The sequence below is a fragment of the Ambystoma mexicanum genome, chromosome 8 (genome assembly GCF_040938575.1).
Source record: "Ambystoma mexicanum isolate Mex_15411 chromosome 8, UKY_AmexF1_1, whole genome shotgun sequence".
Taxonomy (NCBI): domain Eukaryota; kingdom Metazoa; phylum Chordata; class Amphibia; order Caudata; family Ambystomatidae; genus Ambystoma; species Ambystoma mexicanum.
The window spans coordinates 290,455,977-290,482,675 of NC_090929.1; the positions used below are offsets into that span (position 1 = coordinate 290,455,977).

Consider the following 26,699-nt stretch of genomic DNA (forward strand, 5'->3'; position numbering starts at 1 on the left):
AGCAGGGGCAGCGGGTCCAGCGGAGGTGCAACGAAAGACTGGTGAGTTGGCCTTTGCTAGGTGACCCCGGGGCGCTCAGAAAAAGAACACTGGCTCAGAAAGGAAGTTCTGAATACTGAATTAATGATGTAAGGCAATTTGAGCACAACTCTTATCTTAAGAGACAGAGTGAAAAGAAATATTTTAACCACCAGTGTCAAAGTCAAAAGGGGGCAATATTTAACCAGAGTGAAAAGAAATATTGTATTCACCATTGCCAAAGCCAAAAGGGAACGATATTCAATCAGAGTGAAACAGAATATTGTAAATACCTTTACCAAAGCCCAAAGGGAACAATATCTAAACAAAGTGAATGGAATTCACATAAAGGAAGATCATTTATAAAAGATGATTGTGACAAGCATTACCTAAGCCAAAGAAAGGCAATTAAACAAAACCAAAGATGTCAAAATAGAAGCCCTCCTTGTAAAAATAATCAAGGGGAGAGAAATATGATACGCATTCTTTATTGTGATTTAGTTCAATCAAGAACTTTACACAAAATAAAATCAATACAATCAATGAATGATTACAATTACAATTCATACAGCATACAAACAATACATGCTTTAAATTCAAATTAAAATTTCAAATTCATCTCAAGAAAAACATAGTAAACCAGAATATAAACCAGATAATCATCAGAAGAATTTGATAAATTCATAAGGTCCATAAAATCATACTCATAGTCATAAAATCCACATGATCCATCTGTAGGATCTAAAAAATCTATTAAACCTTTGCAGTCCTAGAGTAAGGCGCCATCCATTCCAGTCCTGCCTTCACCCCATCACTCATTACTTAGACCCATCGCCCCTCATTTACAGCAATTCAAACCCAGAAATAGCAGAGCATACTGTCACTCCTGCAAGCGTACAAACGATTCAACAGTGTCCCCATGGTCATTTAGATACCTGCACCTAAGGAATAGACCTCCTCAATAAACCAACAGAGGTTGAACTTGCCACCATACGCGATATAAAGCCATGTGCACAGAAAAAGTGCATTCAGGCAATAATCCAAAAATGAGTATGCCAGGATTATCTCATAACTATGCACCAAACCCCTTAAATTGTGCATGTACAGGGGTCCCAATTCATTTATGTGTATTAACTGCTTATGAAGAAGAAATGTGATTCAATGGAAGATGGTTGGTCTCCAGAAAAGAGAATAATTATATTGTATACTGACTGATATATGAAGACAAAGTCTTTTTGGTTTGTCAAACAGCAGTTGAAGAGTGAGAAGTCTTACTTAAAAATAAGACAATTATATTGCCAAGTGGATATCATATGGAATGGACAGAACTTTGTGATATATTTCAAGTGGAACTTGGCCATTGAAAGAACTTTCTTGATTTTGAACTTTGGTCGGAAACATAATGAATTGATCTAGAGGAAGGGATTTAACCCTGGTTAAAGTATTTATGTTTATAATTTCTCTGTGTGAATTTAAATGTTATTTTATGAGTTTGAACAGCCCATTAATCCCTGTATGATTTTGATGTATGTATACGTGTGAGGGACAGAGATCTTTGGACATAGGGTCATTTTCCTTTAGCCTTAGTTTGATAGGTAGGGAAACCTTTTTTAGGTTAGGGAAAAATAGGTGTTTGTCTCACCCGTCTTGGTTAATAATGTTTCATCTGAGAAAACTCTATCTACTTGTCTGTCTTGCATGTCTGACCCTGCATATAACACTAAGAGGTTTGGCGATAGTATGAATCCACACGCCTCTGCCAAAGATTGGTTTTAAAGATGTTTTAAGGGGAAGTGAAGCTGACATAGAAGAGTAAATAAATTGGCAGATGAATCTTGCACAGATTAAATGTGAAACACACATACAGTTGTAGTCAGGTTGCCAAGAACAGAGTATGAAAGTGACTTTTGTGTGATGTTGACAATGATTGGCTATTAAACTAAAGGGATTGGGTATAAAAAGGTCACAGGCGTAAGAGAATCTGGTATAGATTCAGATTGCAATCATCATATCTTGATATTGAAGCTGTCCTGGCTTCCAAGAATGTGCATGAAGCTAACCACCATTGAATGCCAATCTGCCAATCCATTAGGAGAGACTTCAATAGGTTGAATTTAAATCACCCCGTGTTGAATATGAAGCAAAAACAAATTTGGTGTGAATCTGCCATAAAATGGATATGAGGCTACGTAAGAGGTGAAACTGACATACATCATACATTCTGGGTGAAACTACCATACAAGTGGGTGAAGTTGTTGTAGAAGGAATGCAAAAGGGCTATAGATTGTTTGTGAAAATGCTAAGGATTGACTTTGAAGCCACCATATACAAGGTGTGAAGCCGCTAGTTTATACTGGGTGTTAAGCTGAAATAGATTTTGCGGGAATCTACTTTTTACTGGGTGTTAAGATGCCTTCGCCAGAATTGGAAGGGACTGGCTCTGAAACCAGCATAGATTTATGGGAAAGTACTTTATACAGAGTATTAGGCTGAAACAGATTGGGTGGGAAGTTACTTTTACAGTGTTGTGAAGCTGCTAAGCACTGGCTGTAAAGCTGCCATATGCAAGGTGAAAGGTTGTCATGGAGTAAGTGGGAAGTCACTTTATACTGGGTGTGAAGTTGTCAGAGTTTAGTGGGAAGCTAGTTTATACTAGGTGTGAAGCTGATAAGGATTGGTAATGATGCCACCATATACAATGTGAGAAGCTTCCATAGAGAGAGTAGGAAGCTACTTCATACTGGGCATGAAGCTACTAAGAACTGGCTGTGAAGACACCATATATTTGGCAGCTGCTTTATATGGTGTGAAGCTGCCATAGAGTAAGTGGGTAGCTAAGTTATATTCTGTGTGAAGCTGCTTAGGATCGCCATATACAAGGTGCGAAGCTGCCATAGAAAGAGTAGGAAGATACTTTATGCAGGGTGTGAATAGGCCACAGGCGGAGTGAGCAGCAACTTTATACTATTTGTAAAGCTGATAAGGATGGGCTGTGAAGGCCCCATATACAAAGAGTGAAACTGCCATAGAGTAAGACTTTACTTTATTCTGGGTTTGAAGCTGCTAAGAACTGGATGTGAAACCATCATATACAAGGTGTGAAGCTGCACTTTATATTGGCTTTGAAGATGCTAAGAACTGGCTTTAAAGTCGCCATGTACAAGGTGTGAAGCTGCATTTTATACTGGGTGTAAAGATGCTAAGAAATGGCTGTGAAGCCGCCATATACAAGGTCAATTTGCACCATAGATTGAGTGGAAGCAGAGAGAGAGAGAGATAGGCAGACAGCGAGAGAGCGAGAGAGCGCGAGAGAGAGAGAGAGAGAGAGAGAGAGAGAGAGAGAGAGAATCTGCTGTAGATCTGAGTGGATGTGAAGGTGGTACAGATCATGTCGGAAGAAAAACAGTGAGATTGAGATAGATCTGCCATAGACATGTGTTGGCAGAGGTAAGGAGTGAAGCTGAGCTCGTTTTCGTGTGATGCTACCAAAGATGGGTGTGAAGCTGTCATGGAAGGGAGTGAGTTAATGAAAGGCCCCAAGCGACCTTGGAGGCAGATAAAAGACCCTACCATGAGAGTGTAGCCTGCCAATGAAATGCTTGCCAATTTTCTGGATTAGCTCAGGGCGTTATGGAATGGCATTTCGATACTAATGAAGGTTAGGAGGATTTCTTGCATTTGCATGACACTGCCAACTTTAATGGAAGTGCGTTATACACAAGTGTTGCGTTAGCTTAACAGATAAATTCATTGATCCCACAGATGAGAGTGAAGCATGTAACGAGGTGAGTGAAGATGGCGATAGCAGAGCAATGGTTAGAAATCATGATTTAACTTATTTTAGATTTTACCGCAAATATATATTGGGGAGACCCCTTACAACCCCTCCTCTTAACCCCCCTGACACCTAAACCCACCCCCTACATACATTTTTGGCAAAATCCATTGTAAAAAATGGATGATTTCTACCTCGATGAAATCCACTGTGGCAAAAACGTCTTATCACCGCCCATTCTGGCATGGAAGCATGTGAAGCTGCTACAGGTGAAGGTCAGCTGATGCTAAAGGCTGTAACCCTTTACTGCATGGAAAAGACCCACTCAGAGTCTGAAGCTGGCTGCCTTGAATGGGCATGAACTGCTGTGGAAGGCTGAGGGATGGCAAATAAGAAATGTATGTTGGCACTAGCTGGACATAGCTTGGAAGAGGAGGGCATGAATGTGCCATATTGATTTGTGCTGCCTTGGAGGGGTGCACGCCCCCCACTTATGAGCCCTTCTTACCTTCCACTCCCCCTTCTTCTTGACCTTCCGGATGACATCATGCATGATCTCTGCAAAGGAAAAGGCAAGGAACAAACGTAAGAGGGAATATCAATAAAATATTATCTTGCGCATGTAAGACATAAACCATGGTCCTTCATAAGAATCTCATCATGCATCCCTGCACATGGCGTCATAGAGCACCGGCTGCCCCTTATAGAAGATCACTGTGATCATTCTGCAACAGGGGTCAGCAACCTGCAGGATTCCAGATGTTATGGACTACAGTACCTATGAACTTTCACCATTGACTATGCTGGTGTGGGCTGATGGGAGCTGAAGTCCAAAATATCTGGAGAGGGAAAGGTAGTAGACCCCTGCTCCACAATATCTGGAGAATACACATCCTCCCTTCACACCCATATTTAAAATGTCCAACATGCTGTCAATATTACAATATATCAAAACAAAAATCTTCTACAAAATGTATATGTTACCATACAATATCTCCAACACATATTCAAGCAGATGCTAGATATCAGGCTTCGGCATTTTACAGGGGAACCCACGTGTGTATACGTTGCAAAAGGCAACAGGTTCGATCATGGCTCCATCCTTACATTCTAATCGTGTGATTATTCTTCAGTTAGTTTAATGGATAGGGTGTTTAAACCACATCCCTCCTTCCCGCAAAAGAATATCTCCATACTGATGGTTGCAAAAACAATGTTTTATTTACCTGATGAAACATTAGGTTGCAATGGTCCTCATTTCAAGTTTGGTGGTGTGGGACAAATGTGGAGGTAATTCCATTACCTCACTTTTTCCCTCACCTCCAAACTACAAGTTTGGCAGGATTACCTCCAGTGGAATTACTCAGTGGTAATTCCTCAAACCTTTGTAAGTAAAGTAGAGGACTTTCCTCCAGCTTCAGGCCAGAGGTAGATCCTCCACTTTACCTCCAATAATCGGTAGAATTACCACTCAGTAATTCCGCTGGAGGTAATTCCGCCAAAAGTCCTAAATGCAGGGGGATTTACACTGCGAAACAGCTGCTTGTAATCCGGTGGTATTAGCGCCGAAACACCACCAAACTCGTAATGAGCCCCATTAATGTCTTTTTGCAAGGGGCAGGTAGGAATGGGCAATACAGAACACATTAATAGATAATACACTTGAGAAGAAAACCATGGTCTTTTGGGCTGGTCCATGCTGTGGTGCCTGGATCCTTGGTGGCACCAGGCTAGGAAATAACTACTTTCCTTATTGTGGTACGTGGAAGCGATCTTGGGGCGCCGGCCTTAATGATCAGCCGATGAAGGCACAGAAAGCAATACATGACTTAATAGGCTTTGACTTATTATGTAGAGGCCCCTTAATAAAAGCCTGCAATGCCACAACTCTAGCCATAATATATCGCAGCGTAGCAATTTGGGGAAATCCAATCAAATAAATCAGAAAGAAGAGGCAGGCGCTCACTTGTTGAATCCCTAACTCTATTTACATTTCTACCAGGAAACTGGGGTTGCAGCTTAGTAAGATTGAAATATGCGCATATAAATTATACCCACATTTTTTTTTTTAATTTAAGGTCGCATCTGCAGAGATTGGTGAAGAATTCACTCAACAATGAAACATATCTATGGACAGACAGAGGGTCGCCATTGGATTTCGTTATACGAAAGTTGATTAAATATGTCACGAATGATTTTCAACGACACAATTTTGACTTATTCATTCAATTATACAAGACTGTGTTTTGGAGAATATATGAAACACCATGACAAATTTAAAACGATTTAAGATGTACTAGCAGAAGCTCCCACAGCTTCTCAAAAGTTCAAATTCACGAGGCTGTCCAAGGTGGAATATGATTTCTTAGCACTGAGATAACACACCCCTCCCTAATTCTTTGTTTTTGCCAAAATGGCTTCTTCGAGCAGCCAGGGCACTTGTAGCAACATTGGAATAAGTGATAGTTAACTGCGTGGAGTCCAGACCTGGTTACAAATGGTTCTCTTGAATAATAAAATCACGTTTTATATACTGCTTACTTCACCTTCAAAGCACTGCATTTACTAGGTGCTACTGTTACCAACTTTAATGTTATTCAATGTATGAACCGCCAAAGGATGAAGGGAGGAGTCAGCCTTGCAAAGATTAGAACCTGTGTCCTGCAGGCTGAATGGCATCACCTAGAGAGAGCACGCGCTCAACTAAACGAGCTATATTTCTGGCTGCTTAGTAACAATGGAAATGGTACTCCCACGAAAACGAGGTGAGAGCAAAGAAGGCCACAGCCCTCTCAGACACGTTATAATGTGTATTTTGTGGTTTTAATGGTGGAAACAACGGGCGATTTTACAGACATTTGTCATCGGTGCAAGTTGCACCAGAGCAAAATCTGCCCAAGTGAAAATATTCTTTCAATGCACTTTGACACCAGGGGAATATTTGCCCTGGTCATAGCACTAAGGCCCTGTCCGTCAACTCCCTCTGGTTCTTCTTGAACAACATCTCCTTTCAGCAGCACATCAACAAGAAAGCTCAGGCCGCATGGTAGTAGATTACACTGCTCCACAAAGAAAGCTCAGGCCGCATGGTAGCAGATCACACTGCTCCACAAAGAAAGCTCAGGGCGCATGGTAGTAGATCACACTTCTCCACAAAGAAAGCTCAAGCCGCATGGTAGTAGATCACACTGCTCCACAAAGAAAGCTCAGGCCACATGGTAGTAGATCACACTGCTCCACAAAGAAAGCTCAGGCCGGATGGTAGTAGATCACACTGCTCCACAAAGAAAGCTCAGGCCGCAGGGTAGTAGATCACACTGCTCCACAAAGAAAGCTCAGGCCGCAGGGAAGTAGATCACACTGCTCCACAAAGAAGCTCAGGCCACAGGGTACTAGATCAGACTGCTCCACAAAGAAAGCTCAGGCTGCATGCTAGTAGATCACACTGCTCCACAATGAAAGCTCAGGCCGCAGGGTAGTAGATCACACTGCTCCACAAAGAAAGCTCAGGCCCCATGGTATTAGATCACACTGCTCCACAAGATTAAGCTCTACTTCCCTCCCCAGGACCTCCGGACCCCTCTACAGGCTCTTCTGATTGCACACATTGACGGCGATAACATCCCCCCACAGTACAACTGGCCCCCTAAAAGAAGTGCATCACGCTGGTTCCTGCTTTATCACTGGCTCTCAAAAAAGGTGCCCACATCAGCTCCACCCCGCGTGACCTTCGCTGGCTCCCTGCGCTTGCCAAGGTCATTTAAAAGAAAATCTGTATCACCTACAAGGCAACCACTGTGCAGTCGCCCTTGTAACTTGTGTACAAACTTAACACCTTCATTAGAACACACTCCTTTAGGAGCCAGACCAGTGCTAGACTGGAAATGGTACTAGCTTTCTGTGAATAGACCAAGAAACAGTCCTTCTCCAGCTTAGCCTCGACATTCTGGAACACACCGTGGTGGCAAGCTGGACGGCTCCAAAGCTCCTGCTGATCAGGAAAGAACTCAACACCCTGCTATTCATGGCATTATCAGGCGCGACTTGGGCAACTCTGTCCCCAGTTCTACCCCCACTCTAAAGCCATTGTAAACTGCCCCTTTGTTCATTGAACACAGCACCATGTTGTTCTTGAGCTAGGTTTGCGCTATGTAAAACACAAATACAAATAGGAAGGAATTTGCCCTCATGTAAAAATGCATCGATGACTACTTTATTGCACTACAGTAATGTTTGGCCTGGTGCTAATTGCAGTTGCACAAATGCAAACTTTCTGTTATATGGGACAATGTTGGTGTTTGCGTGATCACGTACCTCTAAAATGGAGAAGTCTTACGTGGCTTCGTTGATATGCACGGGGGAGGCTGGTAAAGTGTTTGCAAGCAGACATGCCAGTAAATGGAGTGGTTTTCTCGAGTGTTCGTGTGTGTGAGGGATGGTGGGGGAGGGAGGGGGCTGCTGGAAGTGTGATGAAAGGAGGGTGCAGCAGTGGAGAGAAACGTGTCTCGTGTCCCCGCTGCGATCAGGGATTGGGAGAAGGAGGACGAGCTGCGAGAGAGTATTGGGAAGGATGATTGGATGGGAAGAGGGAGGGAGAAGCATGTGTGTCTTTCTCATGTGTGATGTGTGTAAGTGCTATGGGTTATGTGTGATATACGTCTGCCGTGTGGTTCTGTGTATCTGACTGGGTACATGTTCTGTGGTGGGTTTTGTATTAAGGACGGAAAACAGAGGGTTTTTTGGGAGGTAGTGTAGCAGGGAGGTGCGGGTGGCAATGTACTGGGTGGTGGATGGCGGTATGGCTCTGACGTGGTGGTGTCACAGAAACTCCAGAGCGTGGTATTTCTTAGAGGGGAAATGGGCTAAAAGGGATGAAAACATACCACCTTCCCAAACATTGATTTGACACCGCCCAGCCTATCGGGAGACTTCATGCAGAGAATCATGTCTTCTGAACACCCTCCCTGCCAGGATACTTTATTTTTACATGGAAACACCGTTCTAAAAAAGCAGAGAGACACATAGGCCATCTATAGAAAGGGGCACTTTCCAGCAGCAGGAAATGTGTAAACATATGCATTTTTAAAATACAAAATCGTACTGTAAACAGAAGAGAACAATTCCACAGCAGAGAAGGAATCCCATGGTGTGTTAGTCCAGTCAATATGCAGATTCCCGTGCTACGCAAGTCACAGACATGGGGCAATACATCACTGATAGAATCCCGTGCTACGCAAGTCACAGACATAGGGGCAATGCATCATTGATAGATTCCTGTGCTACGCGAGTCACAGACATAGGGCAATGCATCACTGATAGATTTCCGTGCCCCGCAAGTCACAGACATGGGGCAATGCATCATTGATAGATTCCCATGCCATGCAAGTAACAGACATGGGACAATGCATCATTGATAGATTCCCGTGCCACGCAAGTCACAGACATGGGGCAATGCATCATTGATAGATTCCTGTGCTCCGCAAGTCACAGACATGGGGTAATGCATCATTGATAGATTCTCGTGCCATGCAAGTAACAGACATGGGACAATGCATCATTGATAGATTCCCGTGCCACGCAAGTCACAGACATGGGGCAATGCATCATTGATAGATTCCTGTGCTCCGCAAGTCACAGACATGGGGTAATGCATCATTGATAGATTCTCGTGCTCCGCAAGTCACAGACATTGGGCAATGCATCATTGATAGATTCCCGTGCTACTCAAGTCACAGACATGGAGCAATGCATCATTGATAGATTCCCGTGCTCCGCAAGTCACAGACATGGGGCAATGCATCATTGATAGATTCCCGTGCTCCGCAAGTCACAGACATGGGGCAATGCATCATTGATAGATTCCCGTGCTCCGCAAGTCACAGACATGGGGCAATGCATCATTGATAGATTCCCGTGCTCCGCAAGTCACAGACATGGGGCAATGCATCATTGATAGATTCCTGTGCTACGCAAGACACAGACATGGGGCAATGCATCACTGATAGATTCCTGCGCTATGCAAATCACAGACATGGGGCAATGCATAATTGATAGATTCCCGCGCCATTTTTTATTTTTAAATACATTTCTATTTTAAGGGCCAGATATCTGGATCTCTTCTATTTAATTCCATAGTTAGGCTTGGAGAGGACGCAAATTGCTCCAGATTGGCATAGAAATGGATAGCGTCCTTCTTGGGCCCTTGCATGGTAAGGGTCTGTGTGGGTAATAATCCCTCCATTCAGATCTCACAAACCTGCGATGTTCCACAGGGCTCATGCCTGTCGCCTCTGCTTTTCAACTTGTACATACGACCACTACCGGATCTCCTAAATTAATTAGGTGTTCAATATACAACCTACGTGGACACTCAGATTGTCATCCAGCTGAGCGGTCACTATAAAAAAGATGCTGAAACTATCAATACCATCTAGAAAGCCATCCAGGACTGGATGGCCTACAACTCCTTGGACCTGAATAACAATAAAACAGAACTCATGATAGTATCCTCTAAGAACACCCGAAACAAGTTAGCCACAGACTATGCCAACTTCACTCTCGTGGACAATGTCATCATGGTCCAAAGGAAAGGAAAAACATTAGGTGTCATTCTACATGACAAACTATCCATGAAACCCATCATCTCCAGCATTTGATCTAGCTGTGGACTGATTAATAAGCGAATACACTATATTCTCCCATTCATAACAACTGAAAACTGTGCACTTCTGTCCACCGCGTTGATAAATTCTAGATTAGATTATTGTAACAGCCTGTTGTCCGGCACCACCGCTGCCAACATACAATCTTTGCAGGTGGCTCAGAATAATGCTGTGCGCACCATCTTTAACCAATCGCGCCACACTCACATTTCCACCTACAGAAAGAAGCTACATTGGCTTCCAGTAAAACACAGAATAACACATAAAGTGTTAACAATGACACACAAGTGTGTGTCCTTAAGCAGTCCCTTATATTTGTTAGAACGCATCAAAGTCAGGACAACCGGCAGGAACCTTCGTTCCTCTACTGCTACAGTACTTGCTTCCCCCAGATTCAAAATCGCTAAATTTGGAGGTACCATTCTCGATTTCCAGGGTCCTCCCCTAAGGAATGTACTTCCACCTGAAATAAGCCAGGCTCAAAACTACCCTCTTTTTAAAAGAGCTATAAAGACTCACCTTTTTAACATAGAGTAATCTTACAACTTTTCCACACTTCCTCTGCTTCAGTCTTTTAATGTTTGTCTTGTTTTCGTTTTCTGTGCGCCGAGGCCCATGGACATGTGGCGCGTAACAAGAATTTAAATAAATAAAATAATGTCCATTCTTCCCTGCGTGCACAGCATTGCTTCGCTCTCAATTAAATAGACAAACACACGCATGTTCATTGTCCAGGATGTAGTGTGTATTTCACTGAAGCAGAAAAGTATTCTATGTCGATACAGGAGGCAAGCATCATGCTTTACTTATTTATTACTGCTCCCACAGCAATTCAACTTCAAACATGTTTACTTTCTTTAAAACTTGATAACACATCTTTTGTTCCCTCCCAGAACCTCTGGAGGTCAAAACATAAAAGGGGGTAGCATAAAACTGAAGGAAAATGTCTTCCTAAACTACCAGTACCCATAATTCTCTGGGTTTGAGTAGAACTGATCTGTGCCATTTGCCCAATCAGGCTCTGGCAATACCTGTAAGAGAGACTCCTTGCCAGCCCAATGCCTTTTTCTTTGTTGCTGCTCCACAAGATAAGTACCTTTTTCTAAAACGTTATGATGGCATGATAATGTCGGATTTGCTCTCTGTTTATATTGTGTGAAGCGCAAACGCGTCTGCGTTTATACTGTTAGATGCGTGAAAGTACGAAGAGAGCAGGCAGAGCTAGTGCTCCTAGTTCCGATGTAGAAGTCTGAGCCGTGGTTTCCAGTAGTGATGGAACTTTCTATGGATTTCCCGAGAGTGCTTCCTCACAGGAGGAACCAGTTTTACCCGCTCGTAGCGGAGGGCACCCTGCGCCTGATGGCTTGCAGGGTTTCAGGCAATGATGACACCTGCCAGATATTTCACAGCTTTCTGCCGACTGTATTAGGGACTCCTGGTCGCCTTCCACCATCAGGAGCTATGGTGCCGCTTGGAGGAGCTGGACCGCATACTGCTCAAGTTTTGGTGTTAATCCTGTTTCAGCCACTTTAGTGCATATGCTGAAACTTTTAGCTCAGAGGTTTGGAGATGACTGAGCGTACAGAACGATAGGCGTGTACAGATTGGCGATATCAGCGGGCCACGACAAGGTGGAAGGGAAGCTGATAGGTGAGCACCCGGCGGTGCTGCGTCTTCTGAAAGGGGTGAAAATGCATAAACCCCCCGAGCACAAATATTCAGTACTCTGGGACGTATGAGTAGTGGTCAAACTGTTTTTGGCCTGGCCTGGCCTGACAATAGGGACCTATCGCAATCCCAATTAACAGGAAAACTAGCCATGCTTTCATGCCTTATAGCATGTAGGAGAGTCTTGGACGTGAAAGCACTGCAGATAGACAGAAAGATTTTCTATCCAGAAAGGGTAGCCTTTAACGTGGCAAATAGAACTAAATCGGACTCAACGATTATTTCTTACCCATAGTTTCACAATAGTGCTAAGCTGTGCGTGGCACAATGTTTTAAAGACCATGAGGTAGCCACAGCAGAATTGAGGCAGAGAGCGGTCACCCAGCTATTAATTGCTCGCAGGAAGGCTTTTCACGCAGTTGCGACAGCCACCATTGCGAGATGGGTTAGAGAAGTGATGCTCTGGGCAGGTATTGACTTATCCCAATATGGCGTGCATTCAGCGAAGGGGCGCTATGGTATCTAGGGCATTTGCAGCAGGCGTACCTTTGCAAGATATCATGAAATCAGCTGACTGGTCTAATGAATCAGCATTTAATACCTTCTATTTTAAGCCTATTTTTCGCAGATAGCTAATAGAGTGATTGACAGCTTTGAGTAAGCAAAATGCTCGCCTCCTGTCTCGACATAGAATGAAGATTGCCCAGGCTTACAGCGCAGGGTAGTCTTGATTCTATTAAAGACAAGGAGGCGAGCATTATATCCCACCCTAATGTTTGATGAGCGTACTGTTAACTGTACTAATGAGTATGTTGACGTAGGACCAACCCTTATAATAGCGTCTCTGTTTCTTCCAGGAGAGGAGCAAAAGGCGACTTGAGTGGAAGTGAAGAGACATGGGGGATTAAGTTCGGGAAGGAGGACTTATCGTCGTCAAATGGGTGAAGCTTCAGCACAGTGGTTTGTGCGAGTTCTTCAGTTGGTTCAAGTTGACTGTTGGGGTTTCACTTACATTGGTATTGGCTGCCAAAGAAAGAGGAGTTGGGCTGGCAAGGAGTCTCTCTTATAGGTATTGCCAGAGCCTGATTGGGCAAATGGGACAGATCAGGATTACTCAAGCCCAGAGGATTATGGGGACTGGTAGTTTATGAAGACATTTTCCTTCAATTTTAAAACTATGCTACCCCCTTTTGTGTTTTGAACTCCAGGGGTTCTGGGAGGAAGCCAGGAAGGTACTACCTGTCCATAAAATGGAAACAGATAGAAGATAGTGGGAGTATTTTTATTTTTTATTTGTATTTGTAATGCACAGACACCAGGCAGAATAAACTGCATCTGGACACAGATGTTCACACCAAAACATAAAACTGTACAAGAGCATATAGAAAAAGAACAGAAAAGAAACCATCAATTCAAGAGGTGTGTCTTAATGGCTTTACGAAAAGGAGGAAGAGCATCAACAGGACAGAGAAAAACATGTCTCCCTAATGCGCAAAGCAAGGTCTTAGGACAACCAGCAGATGTTATCATGCAGAACGGAGAGTATGTGATGGTTGATATTTGGGAATCCATTTTGAGAGGTAGGGTGGTGGTAGGCCATGCAGGCATTTAAAGACTAAGCAGAGATTTTAAATTATATTGTTTGCTTCACTGGCAACGAGTGCAAGGATCTACGCAAGTGAGAAATCAAAGCATATTTAAGTCAATGAAAAACCAATATGACTGCAGCATTTCGTGCAGCCTGGGATGGGGCAGCTGCTGGTGTGGAATACTAGTTAGAACCACATTGGCATACTCCAATTTGCCGCAGCTATACTTGGTTGATCATCTGCAGGGATACAAGGCAAAACGAATAGACAAAGAGAGAGTCTGTAAAAGAAAGATCTAACAATAGCCCAACCTGGGCTACAAAACCCAGATTTGATTGCCAAAAGCAACCAAGGTTCTTAGGTTTTGAGAGCAAAACAGTTTGGAAGTCCAAAAAGAGTAGGAGAGAATGGGTAGTCTAGACGGTTCATGTGATAATGTCCCCGCAAAATGTTCGCCATACAAGAATGGGGCCGTTTTTTTGTGTCAACATTATTAAAGAGGACCGGGGGACACCCCCACAAGCCCGCTCCCATTTACCACATATATTGTCCCCATATATAATGTTGCCTATGCCATTTCCCAGCGATTATATGTATGGCAACATTACATATGGGGATAATAGTACCTGATACCGTCTAGACTGCTCATTGAGTAGATTCTCCGTTTCTGTTCTTTTAAGTTGTATTCTGTTGAGAACCATCCACTGTTTAACTTCGTTCATACAATCCAAAATGTTGTGTAAGGAATCTGCAGCATTATTGACACATAAGTAAATCTGTGGGTTATCAGCTTATGAATGAGAATGAAGACCAAAATTAGGGAAAACGGATATCAGAGGCAGGATGTAATTGTTAAAAAGCAGCAGCGACAAGGAGAAACCCTGGGCTACACTGTAATAAACAGGGAGAGGATCAGAGGGACAGCCACCCATATTAACTTGTCAGGTGCAGTCCTTCAGAAATTAATGGAACCAACCCGATGCCTGCTGGGCTAATCCTGCTATTTCAGACAGCCTAAGAAACAAGATGTCATGCTCACTACAGTATCAAACGCTGTTGAAAGATCCAACGTAACAAGTAGCAGGCAGGTACCCTCAAGAACGAATTTTCAAATGTCCTCCCACACTGCCAATATGGCTATCTCTGTCCAATGTGCTGGGCGAATACTAGATTGATAAACCTCTAAAAATGGTGTCCCTCAACATGGCTCTGTAGTTGAAATGTCACCACCTTCTCTGGGACTTTTGCATGCCAAGCTAAACTCACTATCGGAAAGAAAAGTCTAGGCCACTAGAATATGGAGACTGTTGCGCTGATCAATGTAAAAATAAGTGGACCCTTCTGCGTGAGGTCCTGCCTGTAAAAATACTATTCCTTTGCAAATTGTTCAAATACAAATTTACTTTCATATACAGCACAATGGCAGCATATTATTTACTGTCATCTAATGCACTGCTGTGTAGAAAATGCAGTTAGGCACTCAATATAGTTAGTGAAAGTCTGTTTTTTTTACTTATTGCTGACACACTCTTTTTGAAAACATACACATAAATTAAAAATACTGTGAACAACGTAAGCAAAGACACAAGTAGGGTTCACAGAGCACAATACAAGTTATCTCATGATTAGAGAAAGGTACAGATAGCAGTATAGTCCCAACGGGGTAAATTATTTATACATGTGAGGGAGAGTTCCCAAAATCAAAAGCATTATTTCATGCCGATGCAAATAATCTCATGATTTGAGAATGGTACAGATCCCAATGTAGTCCCAACAGTGTTAATTGTTTTCAAATGTGAGGGAGAGTTTCCAAAAAACATAAGCATTACTTCATGCAGATTTGTCATTCAGTGTGAACATTGTAAATATGTACAGAGAAAGAGGTTGTAAATGACTCATTACATGGTCACCCTTTAGCCTGGCTCTAACAGACCTCTCCAAGGTCTACTCTCCTAGATGCAGTTTATTGACTATATTCCTACTAAGGAAGACACAAGACAACAAAAAACTTTATATGGTGTTTCCATTTCCAAGTACGAGGTGTAGAATCCTGTGCACCTTTTAGACTCTGTCATTTGGGACTTCTTTCAGGGGGACAGGGGGACAATTATGCATATTGAGCCAGGCCTTCAGTGTAGAGTGTACCTGGGTCCTCAAACACATCCCACTAAAGGGGATATAGCTTCTTTATACTGCTGTGCCATGCATGCTTGAATACTGTCCAATGAGATGCACAGCTCTATGGTCATCCATTAATCTTCCACCACGCCAAGGTAGCTAATCTCTACACTAAAGCTCACTTGTAAGAACTCACCTTTACCAGGGGGGAAAGCCTGCACTTTACAGGTTTATATCCCAGGAGGGCGAGCTCAGCCCTTCATGTTTCAGAGGTCGATAAACGGAGTGCCATTAAATAAGGTAATAATTTCATCGTCTATTGCTGCACTTGGCAGTGCATCTGCCATATTGACCAGAAGTAGGAGTAGTGTTAGTCACTCTGGACTCCTCTAACTACGCGCACTCATCATCTGTGGACACAGACACCAATACACTACACTTTTTTATGTGTGTTTCTATGAAAGGATACCACTTTCAGTGAGACCTAAGTCCACAGATTGACCTTCTTTAGAGGGACCAGAACTATAGGCATTAAGGCCCACAGATTTTCAACACCCAGGCCTTCACTTTGCAAGATTCCTCTTTTCCAGTCCGTCTATGCACAGAACCCTGCACTCTTGGGATCCTCAAAATACAGACATCATTGTCCGACCTTAAAAAACAAGATCATACTTGGACATCTTAAATGCACAGGGTCATCCTCTCGTGTAATCCGAATATCACATGGTATTATAACCAAGCAAGACAAGGGAATGTGGAGGTCCTTTCTTTTTCAATGTTAACATTGGGTACAATTGCCTGTCCAAGAATGCATTGCGGTACTAATGGGTGGTAGCAGACCATTTTCTATATGCCTCTTTTCGGTTTATAGTGAAAAGACCAAAAAGAAATCTCGAAAAAAAAGGTCGAACCAAAAAATCTAAACAAAAAAAAAATCACATTTTTTTTTCAATACGTTTTTTTTTCGAAATGGGTGGGTTCCCCCCCTGGGTTCCCCCCCTGGGTTCCCCCTCAAAGCCCCCAAACCCCCTTTTTTCATTTTTTTTATTTTACCCCCTTTTTTTACTTACCTGACCCCAAAAATACATATAAATAAATAAATAAAAAATTAGATATTTTTTTTCCAATATTTTTGTCATTCGATATTTTTTATTCGGCCTTTTGACTGACCACCCCTCTTTTCTTCCTTATTTCTATACTGCATTTTACCTCATTGTGCATCCGGTGTGGTCCACCAACGCTGTTCTTGGTGACCCTCTTAATACCTATATTTTAAGATTATAGCAACCTATGTCTCAGAGCTTTAAGGCTAACTGTGGGATGATCCATCTCTGGCATCAAACCAGGAAGGAGAGTGGTGCCATACACTTACTGTGCCTCACTCAATGGGAAAGACCATGAGTCGTGGCCAAGTCAATAATAAGTTATCCTTGTCCCTCAGAGATGATGATTGTCTGAGAACATCATTTATAATGTATCTTTATTCTTTTATAACATGCTTACTACTAGGAGCGGTTTCTAAGAACAGGATTGGGATTTGAGCCTGTGTTGCGCTGCGTTGTCTTACTTCCAAGGCAAACGTGTTGCCCCTGAGCTATCCTTCCTCCCATGGTATGTCTACACCAACAAATAGCACACACTGCATCTAATCAACACCCAAGCTTATTAAATCAAAACATCTGCATTGTGTCCCACTACTAGGGGTTCTCCCTTCAAGCCCGCTTGAGGGATGCTGCAAAGGCAGATATCTGGAGGAGGCATGGAAGACAAATTAATGTTCTTGATGGATCTATACAGCTGTTAGGGGATGGGCAGGTAAAGCAGGGTCTTCAACAGAGAAAGACCCACTGTCTTTTGCAATGGAGAAAAAGAGACCTGTATGAGTGCAGGTTGGAAAGAGGACAACTGACAGTGATGTAGAGGTATGTTGTGTAGAAGGGAGAGGTGTCAGCAAAGAGAAGATAAAGAGGAAAAAACACACTGATTTTGAGAAGGGTGATTAAGTACCACCAAAAGTGTTAGAAGACTTTGATGAATGTTAGGAGGAAAGAGCTATAGTTGGAGGAAAGAAAATAGGTAGATATGGATGTTGGAAGGAGAGAAAATATATAATATGTGGAGTAGGAGAGGCAGTGACATAGATAAGGCGTATAGGGGTCTCACAAGGAAAAAGAGCAACTAAGCAGACACGGAGTAAAGGTTGGCCTACAGCAGTGATGGCAGGAAAGAGAAAAACACAGAGGAGAGTTTTGGCTACAGCATTGATCATGGCAGGGAAGATGTACCTATTGGGCATTGTTGGGAGGAGAGACAGAGATCTAAAAGTCTAATGGGAACAGAGAATTATAGTAGTGATACAAATGCGAGATAAAGACCTAGAGAGATAGTGGGGATCGGAGAGAGACAGACAGAGAGAGGGAGCAGTGAGACAGTGAGAGGGGGTATTAGGAGGACAGAGACATTTAGTGAGCTGGTGGTTGTAGGAGAGACACTCACAGGAAGATTACAAAGATAAATAGAGACCTTGAAGGATGAAGGAGAGATGGAGACCAAAAGGTAGAATGGAAGGAAAAGAGAGATTTAGAAGCAGAGTGAACAGAGAGCCGAGAGACCCAGAATGTTGAGGAAACCACAAAAGAAAGATTACATGGTATCAAACCAACTGAGTCTATGAGCCTATAGTTGTTTGTTAAGATTTGCAATGGAGAATATTTGAAGATGTCCAGAGAATTTGAAGAGATGATGTGTGCAACGTTGCAATGATCCTGAGCAAATGACACTTATTTCAGAGGCAATTATCCCTGCAATACCCTGGCACTTCTAAATGTGCTTGCATTATTTCAAACAATAGAAACAAAAAGACCAAAAAGGACAGTTCAGATTCTGAGGCCCCAGACATTTCCAGAAAACCCCAAGTGTGGTTACAGTATAAAAGCACTAAAACAACCCATATTTAATTCCTGCCCAATGAGTGAGGCACAGTCGGTGGGTAGGGCACGTAGCCCCTTCCTGGGTTGATGACAAAGACTGATAACACTCCACAGTTAGCGGTCAACCTATTAGACAGAGATTTGAGTAATCTTAATCTCTACGTATTAAAAGGGTCTCCAAGGACTAAGAAATATACAGCATTTCACCACTGCCAATTCCGTGATCCTGAAGGTACATTCTTTACCACTTGATGCCAATGGTGGGCCTCTTGGGATGCAAAACGAGATCAAATTCACTTTAGAAAGTTTGAAGAGAAGCTACATACGGGAAATTGACTGGAAACACCAGTCAGTACCCAATGCATTCTTGCATAGACAAATGTACCCAATATAAGGAAAATAATGAAGGAGCACTACTCAGCTCTTCACAAAGTATGATACCTTTGATGTATTCCTTGCCTTAAATAACCCATGAGATACCAACACATAATTAGGTAGTATTTTAAAAATAGGAGGTATTTAAAAGCGCATTTTTTTGTATTTACCATTGCCACCTTACTCATACTTTGGCCCCAAAGCACCTCAATTTGGTCCAGTCAGGTCCACGTCCTTAGCATTCTTATTGGAATGATTGAAACTGTCACTTGCCAAGGGGGCTGTAGTGTTCGGGCCCTAACTCCTAAACAGATAAGCATTAACATATATTAAAGTTGAAGGGTAAATGATTCCTGGGTTGTGATAGAGAAAACCAGCAGCACCCATCCAGATTATCTCATTCTTGAACATTAACAATGTGCTGGATGGCAGTCAGCTTTAAAACACCACGTTTTTTTGCATTTGAAGAGGTTGCATTTGAACTGTATCGAAAACCTTTGTATAATGATTGTTCAGTTGCCGCAGAGTGATGTCTATAGTACCCCTGTGATGAAATGACTACTGGCAAGTGGCTAAACTACATACTCTGCCCCACACCACTACTAAACCAGCAGTGAATCATAAGGTTTAAACAGGCGCAGGTGGAACAGTTTCCTTCAACTCTTCTGGTAGCATGGGGTAATGGCAGGCTATATCTTCAGGAGGGGTGGGAGCTGATAACTGTAGCAATCTAAACCGCTTTAGTGAAATTATTCCAAAATAAAAAAAAGAATGCCCAATCAAGGTTCTAGAAAAATATAGGAACTTTAATTTTAAAAAAAAATGACACAAACTCACTAAAACACTAGAAACCCACCCTTGTGAAAGTAACACAGAGAATGCAAAACATTGTGTGAAAGGGCATTCTGGGTTAATAAGCAGATGTGTTCAGGAAAGAGACTTGGCAAACATGTCAATAATTCAAGAATAGGTTCTTGTAGAAAAGCTTAAAAGGCCCTACGGTCCCAAAACAGTGGACCGGGGGAAAGGGCCTCTTTAAATAACTTATCTTCTTTTCTTTGAGGATCAACAGCATTGGTACATGTTTTTCAGTGTCGAACCAGGAGTCAGAGTGCTTTCGGTGCCAGCTCGGTATGGAATCTGGGAGTGGCAGCACCAGGTCCAACGATACAGTGCTGTTCAACAGTAGCATTGGCTTGTGGGTTAAAGACCCTGGGAGTGGCAGGCGATGTTGGGTCGGCAGTGTTTGAAGACGTGGTGGCCTCAGGTGCAGAGAAGTGAAGAATGGACTTTGTCAGTGAGTGGGATTGACTGGCTCAAAACAGCATCAGGTACTGCAGCAACATCAGGTGGTCACCAGGTGGTGCTGTCAAGTTGGGGATGCTAGAAGTCTCGAGGGTCTCAGATGCGGAGACAGCAGAGCTTTTGTGTCGGCATTGAGCAAACCTCAGAGATGCAGAGGCAGTCGAGCTTCAAGGTCAGAGAGGACTCTGCCGGTTACCGCGCAGCGGCTTGGATGGCGTCAAAGGTGCCCGAACCAATTTTGATATAATTTGGAGATACAGGGAGAGCCAGGTATCACTTTCCTGGTTCTGTGGTTGACCCCAGAGTCAAGATAATTGGTTTTCTGTACTTCTCAGCCAGGAAGGATCATACAGCACACTTCCATGGATCTGCTATCTAGAGTAGGTACGTTCCTGGATAAAAGTTTCCCTGTTGCAGAGACTTTGCTCAAAGCAGTGTCACACCAAATGTGCCATTGGGATGGCTGCGGAGCACAGCTTGCCTCTGCCTTGGATTCCTTCTCTCGTCACCTCTATGGCAGAGAACTTTGGAATAGGCTGTATTTCCAACAGTGGTCCCGTGAATACTTCTACTTGTCTTGAGAGCCCAAAGATGAATCAATGAAGGAGAGGATTTCCTCTCCTTATAAAGTGACTTGGGAATGGTCCAAAGCACGTCTCCTGTAAAGGGTCCAATGCAGGCTGTGCTAATAAGTAGCATTTTCCTTCTGACATCATTCCCAGAGTGCCTTGCATTGCATGAAATGAGGGGACAGGAATTGGTAGAGAGCCCTAACAAAAACCAAGAACAGGAAACCCCTCCCTAAGCCAACCTCTCCGTTCTAGCTTCTCTGCCCCTTCCCATGCCTACTGACGTCCAAGGGGCCTCCAGTGGTCAGTAAACTGGTGTGAGTGTGGCTTTGTTATATCAGTTCTGCCTTTGAAGTGCCAATTCCCAGGAGATCTCCTGGTGAGGGTGGCTGTGCCCCGGGAGGAAGGTGTTGTCCTTCCAACAGAGGATCAAAAGGGAGTAGGCTGAATGTTGTCCCACATAGCAGCTGTGGAGACAGTCAGACCAGACATCAATACACAGCGGTTCTGTCAGGACTGGGTGCTTCTCACAGAGCTGACACAAGTGTGACATCAAAAGGCTGTGGTCATATAGTTATGTTGGCGGGCACCTTGCAAATTCGTTCTGACAGATACGGGAGTGCCGACTGAGAGAGGCATCTCTTTGGGTGATAGTGAGGGTCTTGAACAGTATGCGCTCTTTGACTGGTAGCCAGTGGGCGTCTCGTCTGGCCTGAGAGATGTACTCTCTCCTAGGAATACATAGTACCCCAACCAGGTTTATATTTAAAGATGTATGTGCCACCAGACTGACTAAGGCATACAATTAGTATGTTTGGAAACAGAGGTGCCGAAAATTAAAAAGCCACCTATGCATGCTCCCACATTGTGTTCCAACAGCTGTCAGAAATGTACATGTGACTGTTGAACCTGCCCTGTGCAACTGCAGGGCTGGTGCTGAAGGTACAAGGAGACTGTTTCAGCAAAGGCACATGTGTACACTATAATTCTGATATGGAGCTTTTTAGAAAGTGGAATTATTAGTAGACCTCCCTTTCAGAACAGAATTACTTTCATCATTCTATTTTAATATACAAATCAGAAAAGCTATGGCTTGCACACCCTCGTAGATGGCAAGCCATTACAGTCCTTCGTTTTAGAGCACCTCCCATTTGCGTTTGAGTCTGGTAACATGTTCAAGTGAAAGCTGGCTACTATAAGAAACAAAGGGTCCAAGTAGCAAAGTGTGCAAGATGCTTTAGAGAACTCACAGTGCCTGATTCTCAAAACCTATTTTCATGCAAATGCCTGTGGAAAATGGTTTTGATTTAATCACAATGGGCATTATAGATGTGCATATTCCGAGCTCATCTCCATCCCTCTGCACAACTGTGTAAAGCAGGGTGCTAAATTTGGACATTCTGTGAATTTTTGTGCACCCTACGGGATGCAATTCGAAATGCACACAAAACAAAAGCATTCTCCAGCAGATCAGAGTCATGCTTTTGTGGAGCACTTTGCCGCAGAACATGACTCTGTGCACCTTTTTTCTGGGCTTGTTTATCTATTGTTCTAGATTTGCTTTTTCAGGTTGATATCATTTGTTCCCTTTAATCTAGAAGACAGGGATTCCTGTTTTTCTGTTTACCTTCTCCTAATCTACAGCCTTTCCAGAAACCATAATTCCCAGATGCAATTGCTTAGGGGGGGAAATGTGAAGTTGCCGCTACAATTCTATACATACAGGCAGCACACCATTTCTCAATATGCAAGAGTCAATTATCACTAGCCAATGGCTTGTGGTGAGTGTACATTTTGTGCCAGGAGTAGATAACCTGAAAGTAGACCGCCAGCACCTCCCCATAATGAGAACACCTGTATGGAAGAAATAGAACACAGGGCTACTGGATCCCTATACGCAGATTTGGATGACCTACACCCCCAGCAATTGCTGCAAGGACCCTGTGAGAAACCGGAAGATGTCTCACCTGCTAGTTCCCGAGGATCTCTCTCTCAGGTGGCCAGGGCACGGCCATCGCCTTTGGATCCAGATCCTAGGGTTGGACCAGTGCGAGAGGATCACCCGGGTGAGGGGTCTTCGGGGAGTGGGAGTGGGACACCGGATGCCGAGATGCGGTATCCCTCCGCCTTTAACACCTTTATCCCATCCGATCAGGTAGGATTTGTGGGAACTTTACCCCCTACACATTTCCAGTCACAAACTATTTCACACAGACAGCCTGCTTTGGGAGAAAACAGACAAACACTGGAGCAGTGTACCTGACATGTCCCGCTACTATGGTCAAGCAAAGTCAGCCAATTACTGACAATCACTCACACCTGACTTCCATTAAACTTCCCCACACGGATAAAAGGCGGCGCAAGAGAGCATAATCTGAGCGAGGCAGAGCACACGAAGGAACAGCAGTTTTGAGTCGGCAGATTACCGAGGGGCGAAAGATGGGAAACCAAGAAGGGTTTGCAAGGAGGGAAATAATTTTGACCTTTTCAGCAAGAACCCTTTACTTTCCAGGAAACCAGAATGAAGATTCCTGCATTCTGTTTCGGACATACCGAAGGTCCTCCTGCATAACCAACCAGGGTGGGGAGGAGCGGCAGCCGCTGGAGTATCATCCCTGGCTCCAAGAACAAAGAAGCATTAGAGAGATCAACACAGCCGGTGAGTTGGGGAGACCAATGCAAGACCGGTCTGTGTTGAAGTCAAGGTTGCAAGCGTCTGATGAAAGATGCGAGTAAAGCTACAGTGCTGATGAATGTTTGAACTTGAGAAGGAAAGACACACTACCGTTGACAGAGTGGTCCAGCACTATGAAGGTGCTCAATCGAGGGTGTCTGTAAAGTATCCCGCCAAGAGAAATGAAAGTAGAAGATCGATGAAAACAATTGTGTGAGGTGAATCAAAGTTGCTCTGCGACGATTAAAGCAAAACCTATCGCACATTTGAAAGTCTTCAATTTTTATACTAAGAGGATCCGAGCCAGGACGAGGGAGATCCATATCAAGAGGTTCTGAGCCTGAATGAGGGATATCCATGGTCCGAGCCCAAACAAGGGAGACCAATTGTGAACATTTTGATTAAAGGGGGCCTCCGCCTGAAGAAAGGAGACTCATGATGAACATTGAAAGCGAGAACTTGTGCATGTGAAAGTCCTGATGAAAATCCTGATAGGATGGAACGTTGAGATTTGTATGTTATGACAGACCTTCTGCAGTAAGAGACTGCTATCACAAAAGAGGCTTTGTCAGACGGCCCTGATGTCTGTGCTTTGAACGGTATCCTCGTGGTCGAGAAGCCAGAGCGTGTGCGAAGCTTGAACGTGCTGCCTTGCCTCTTGCTGAAAATGTGGCGGAGGGAAGCCAACTGCTCAACCGTCCTGACATATTATTTCTTGAACCCTTTTCTTTGTTGCATACATTATTGTCTCACAACATTTGTTATTAGAAGTAAGGATTGGCAATAGGTTTAATAGTATAGGCCCTTTTATTTTGGCAGAGACTCGACTAGGACTGCGTTATTATTATTTGATGGTCGTAGCTTGATCCCATCCTTAGATTTAGGTTAGATATGCGTTCAACCAACCCATTGAAGTTCAATAAACACACTTGAACTGAGATCACTTGTGTCAATCTTCACTGTTTGATACCATGCCTTCCTTACAACCCACACATGCAGCCAGTGGCTCAAGTACCTCCTGACCTATTTGCTACATACGCAAACATCCTCCCACCAATCACACACCACTTTAGTTGGGGTGCATGCCTCCCTCTCTGCAAACCTCTTTCTCCACTCCACTATTCTGTCCCTCCAGTTCAGAACTTTTTCACTCCTTCCATTCCTCTGTTCCTCCTTTCACCACCTCCACCTCTAGCTTACACTGTCCACCACCTTCTCTGCTCTTCCTTTTACCACCTTCTCCTCTGATCTTACTCTCTCCTACTCCTCTACACCACTTTTCATCATCATCATCTCCACCTCTAGTCTAATTTCTCCATCTTCTCCTCTCCTCCTTTCATCAACTCCTCTAATCATCCTCTCCTCTCCACCTCCTCTGCCCCTCCTTAAAGCACCTTCCTCTCCTTTCTCAATGCCCTCTAATCCTACAATCTCTGTCTCTCCAGCCTTCTTCAAATGTGCCTCATCTCCTTCCATACCCCCACAACTATGCTCCTCTTGGGCTCCTTTTCATATGTATGACACTATCTCCTCCCCATGGTCTGAGCTCCCTATGAGGGTCTGCATGTTAGTGATTTTCTCGAATTGGTTGTATTCTTATATATGTTTTAAATCAGTTGATGTAATAGAGGAAGATGGCTCTCCCACGTTCCAGGGTCTGAGACACTTTAATGCCAGTCAACCATCTTGAATTCGTTTCCATGCATGTGCGCGAGCTCCTGAGATCTGACTTGTCCACTAAAGATACCCACACTCCAGAGGTGGAGCACCCGGATGCCTGAGCGAATGACTTGCTCACTGTTGTCTTGGTAAGCAGGGTTACTGCTCTCAGATGAGCACATTTCCCCATCAGTAAATATAACATGCCTTCCACTGTAGACCCATTGTAAAGGGCCTATGGCATCGATGTTTGTAACCCACATTAAATGGCATTCCACACAATGTCTTAGATAAAAGGCCAGATGTCTTGTTAGGGTCCATGTGACAAACCCCTCCTCGCATACTCAGGTGTTATGGTGACCAGAGGATCCTCTCAATGCCACCCCTGGACCCTGCAGCATGGAGCATTTGGCTGCAGAAAATAACAACAGGGTAAATTAAAGCTCAAAGTGCCCTCCCAAACCGTAGGGAGATACTGGTACACAGGGGACGGTTTGCTGGGGAAAAAGGTTTGTCAGCTTGCCAATCAGGGCAAGACAGAACAACTAATGGTAATGCTTGAGCGGTGGTCCTGCTCTCTTGGACACAGGGTAGAAAGCTGATCTGGTGCTCTGTTGAGACACCCAGACCCCACCGGTGGAGAGCCGGGGGATAGGGGGAGGTGTCGTGTGGGATATCTAACCACAGGCGATGATGGACGTGCTGCCTGACTGGAGGGCAGACTAGCTGGTGTGAGTGGTTTTTTGGTCACCAACAGCCTGACAGATGGAAGGGGGGGGGGGCAGGAATGGGAGTGGAGCAACCAGCACTATTATATAAAAGAGTGCGAGAGGGGGATTAAATCTCGTGATCTTGGATCTAGACGACTAGGAATGACAAGTGCAAAAATGGAGGCATCGGGATTTTCTTATGATTTTATTCACCCTGGTGACTCGAAAGTTCCTTGCAGATGGATGGTTGCCCGAAGAGTGGATTGAGTGATACCAAATTTTTACTAAAAATTCACTGTCCCACTAGCTAGGGGATGTGCTGGAAAAACCCATGATTTCTGGGTTTTTTTGTGCAATTTCGTGCAGTGGCCCCTGTTGGTCTTGGGGGTATCATAAAATGTTGTGGTGGAGCCACAACAGGTGAGGTCGACCGGTTTCGATGGTTTGTTAGTGATTACCGACCATCTTCTTCAGGACAAGATCAATCTTCATGTGCTACTGAATAGTATCTGTCCTCATGGTAGGGCAGCGGTGGCAGGCTGCATGGGGATCCTGGAATAGGAGACACAAGAAACACATTGCAGAGAGGGCATGAGTGGACCTATAACCGCAATGTTCCAACAATGGTACATCTAGAACACAGCTTG

The 26,699-nt window shown here is 43.8% G+C and overlaps 1 protein-coding gene across 2 annotated transcripts in view; it reads right to left on the reverse strand.

Annotated features, from left to right (window-relative positions):
- The window catches only part of STXBP1 (syntaxin binding protein 1), a 229,372-nt gene that overhangs the window by 116,456 nt on the left and 86,217 nt on the right, over window positions 1-26,699 (reverse strand). For both annotated transcript variants that reach the window (XM_069609688.1, XM_069609689.1), the window contains exon 2: window positions 4,302-4,351. In XM_069609688.1, coding sequence (XP_069465789.1) covers window positions 4,302-4,351 — 50 coding nt within the window. The remainder of the gene's footprint in view (window positions 1-4,301; window positions 4,352-26,699) is intronic.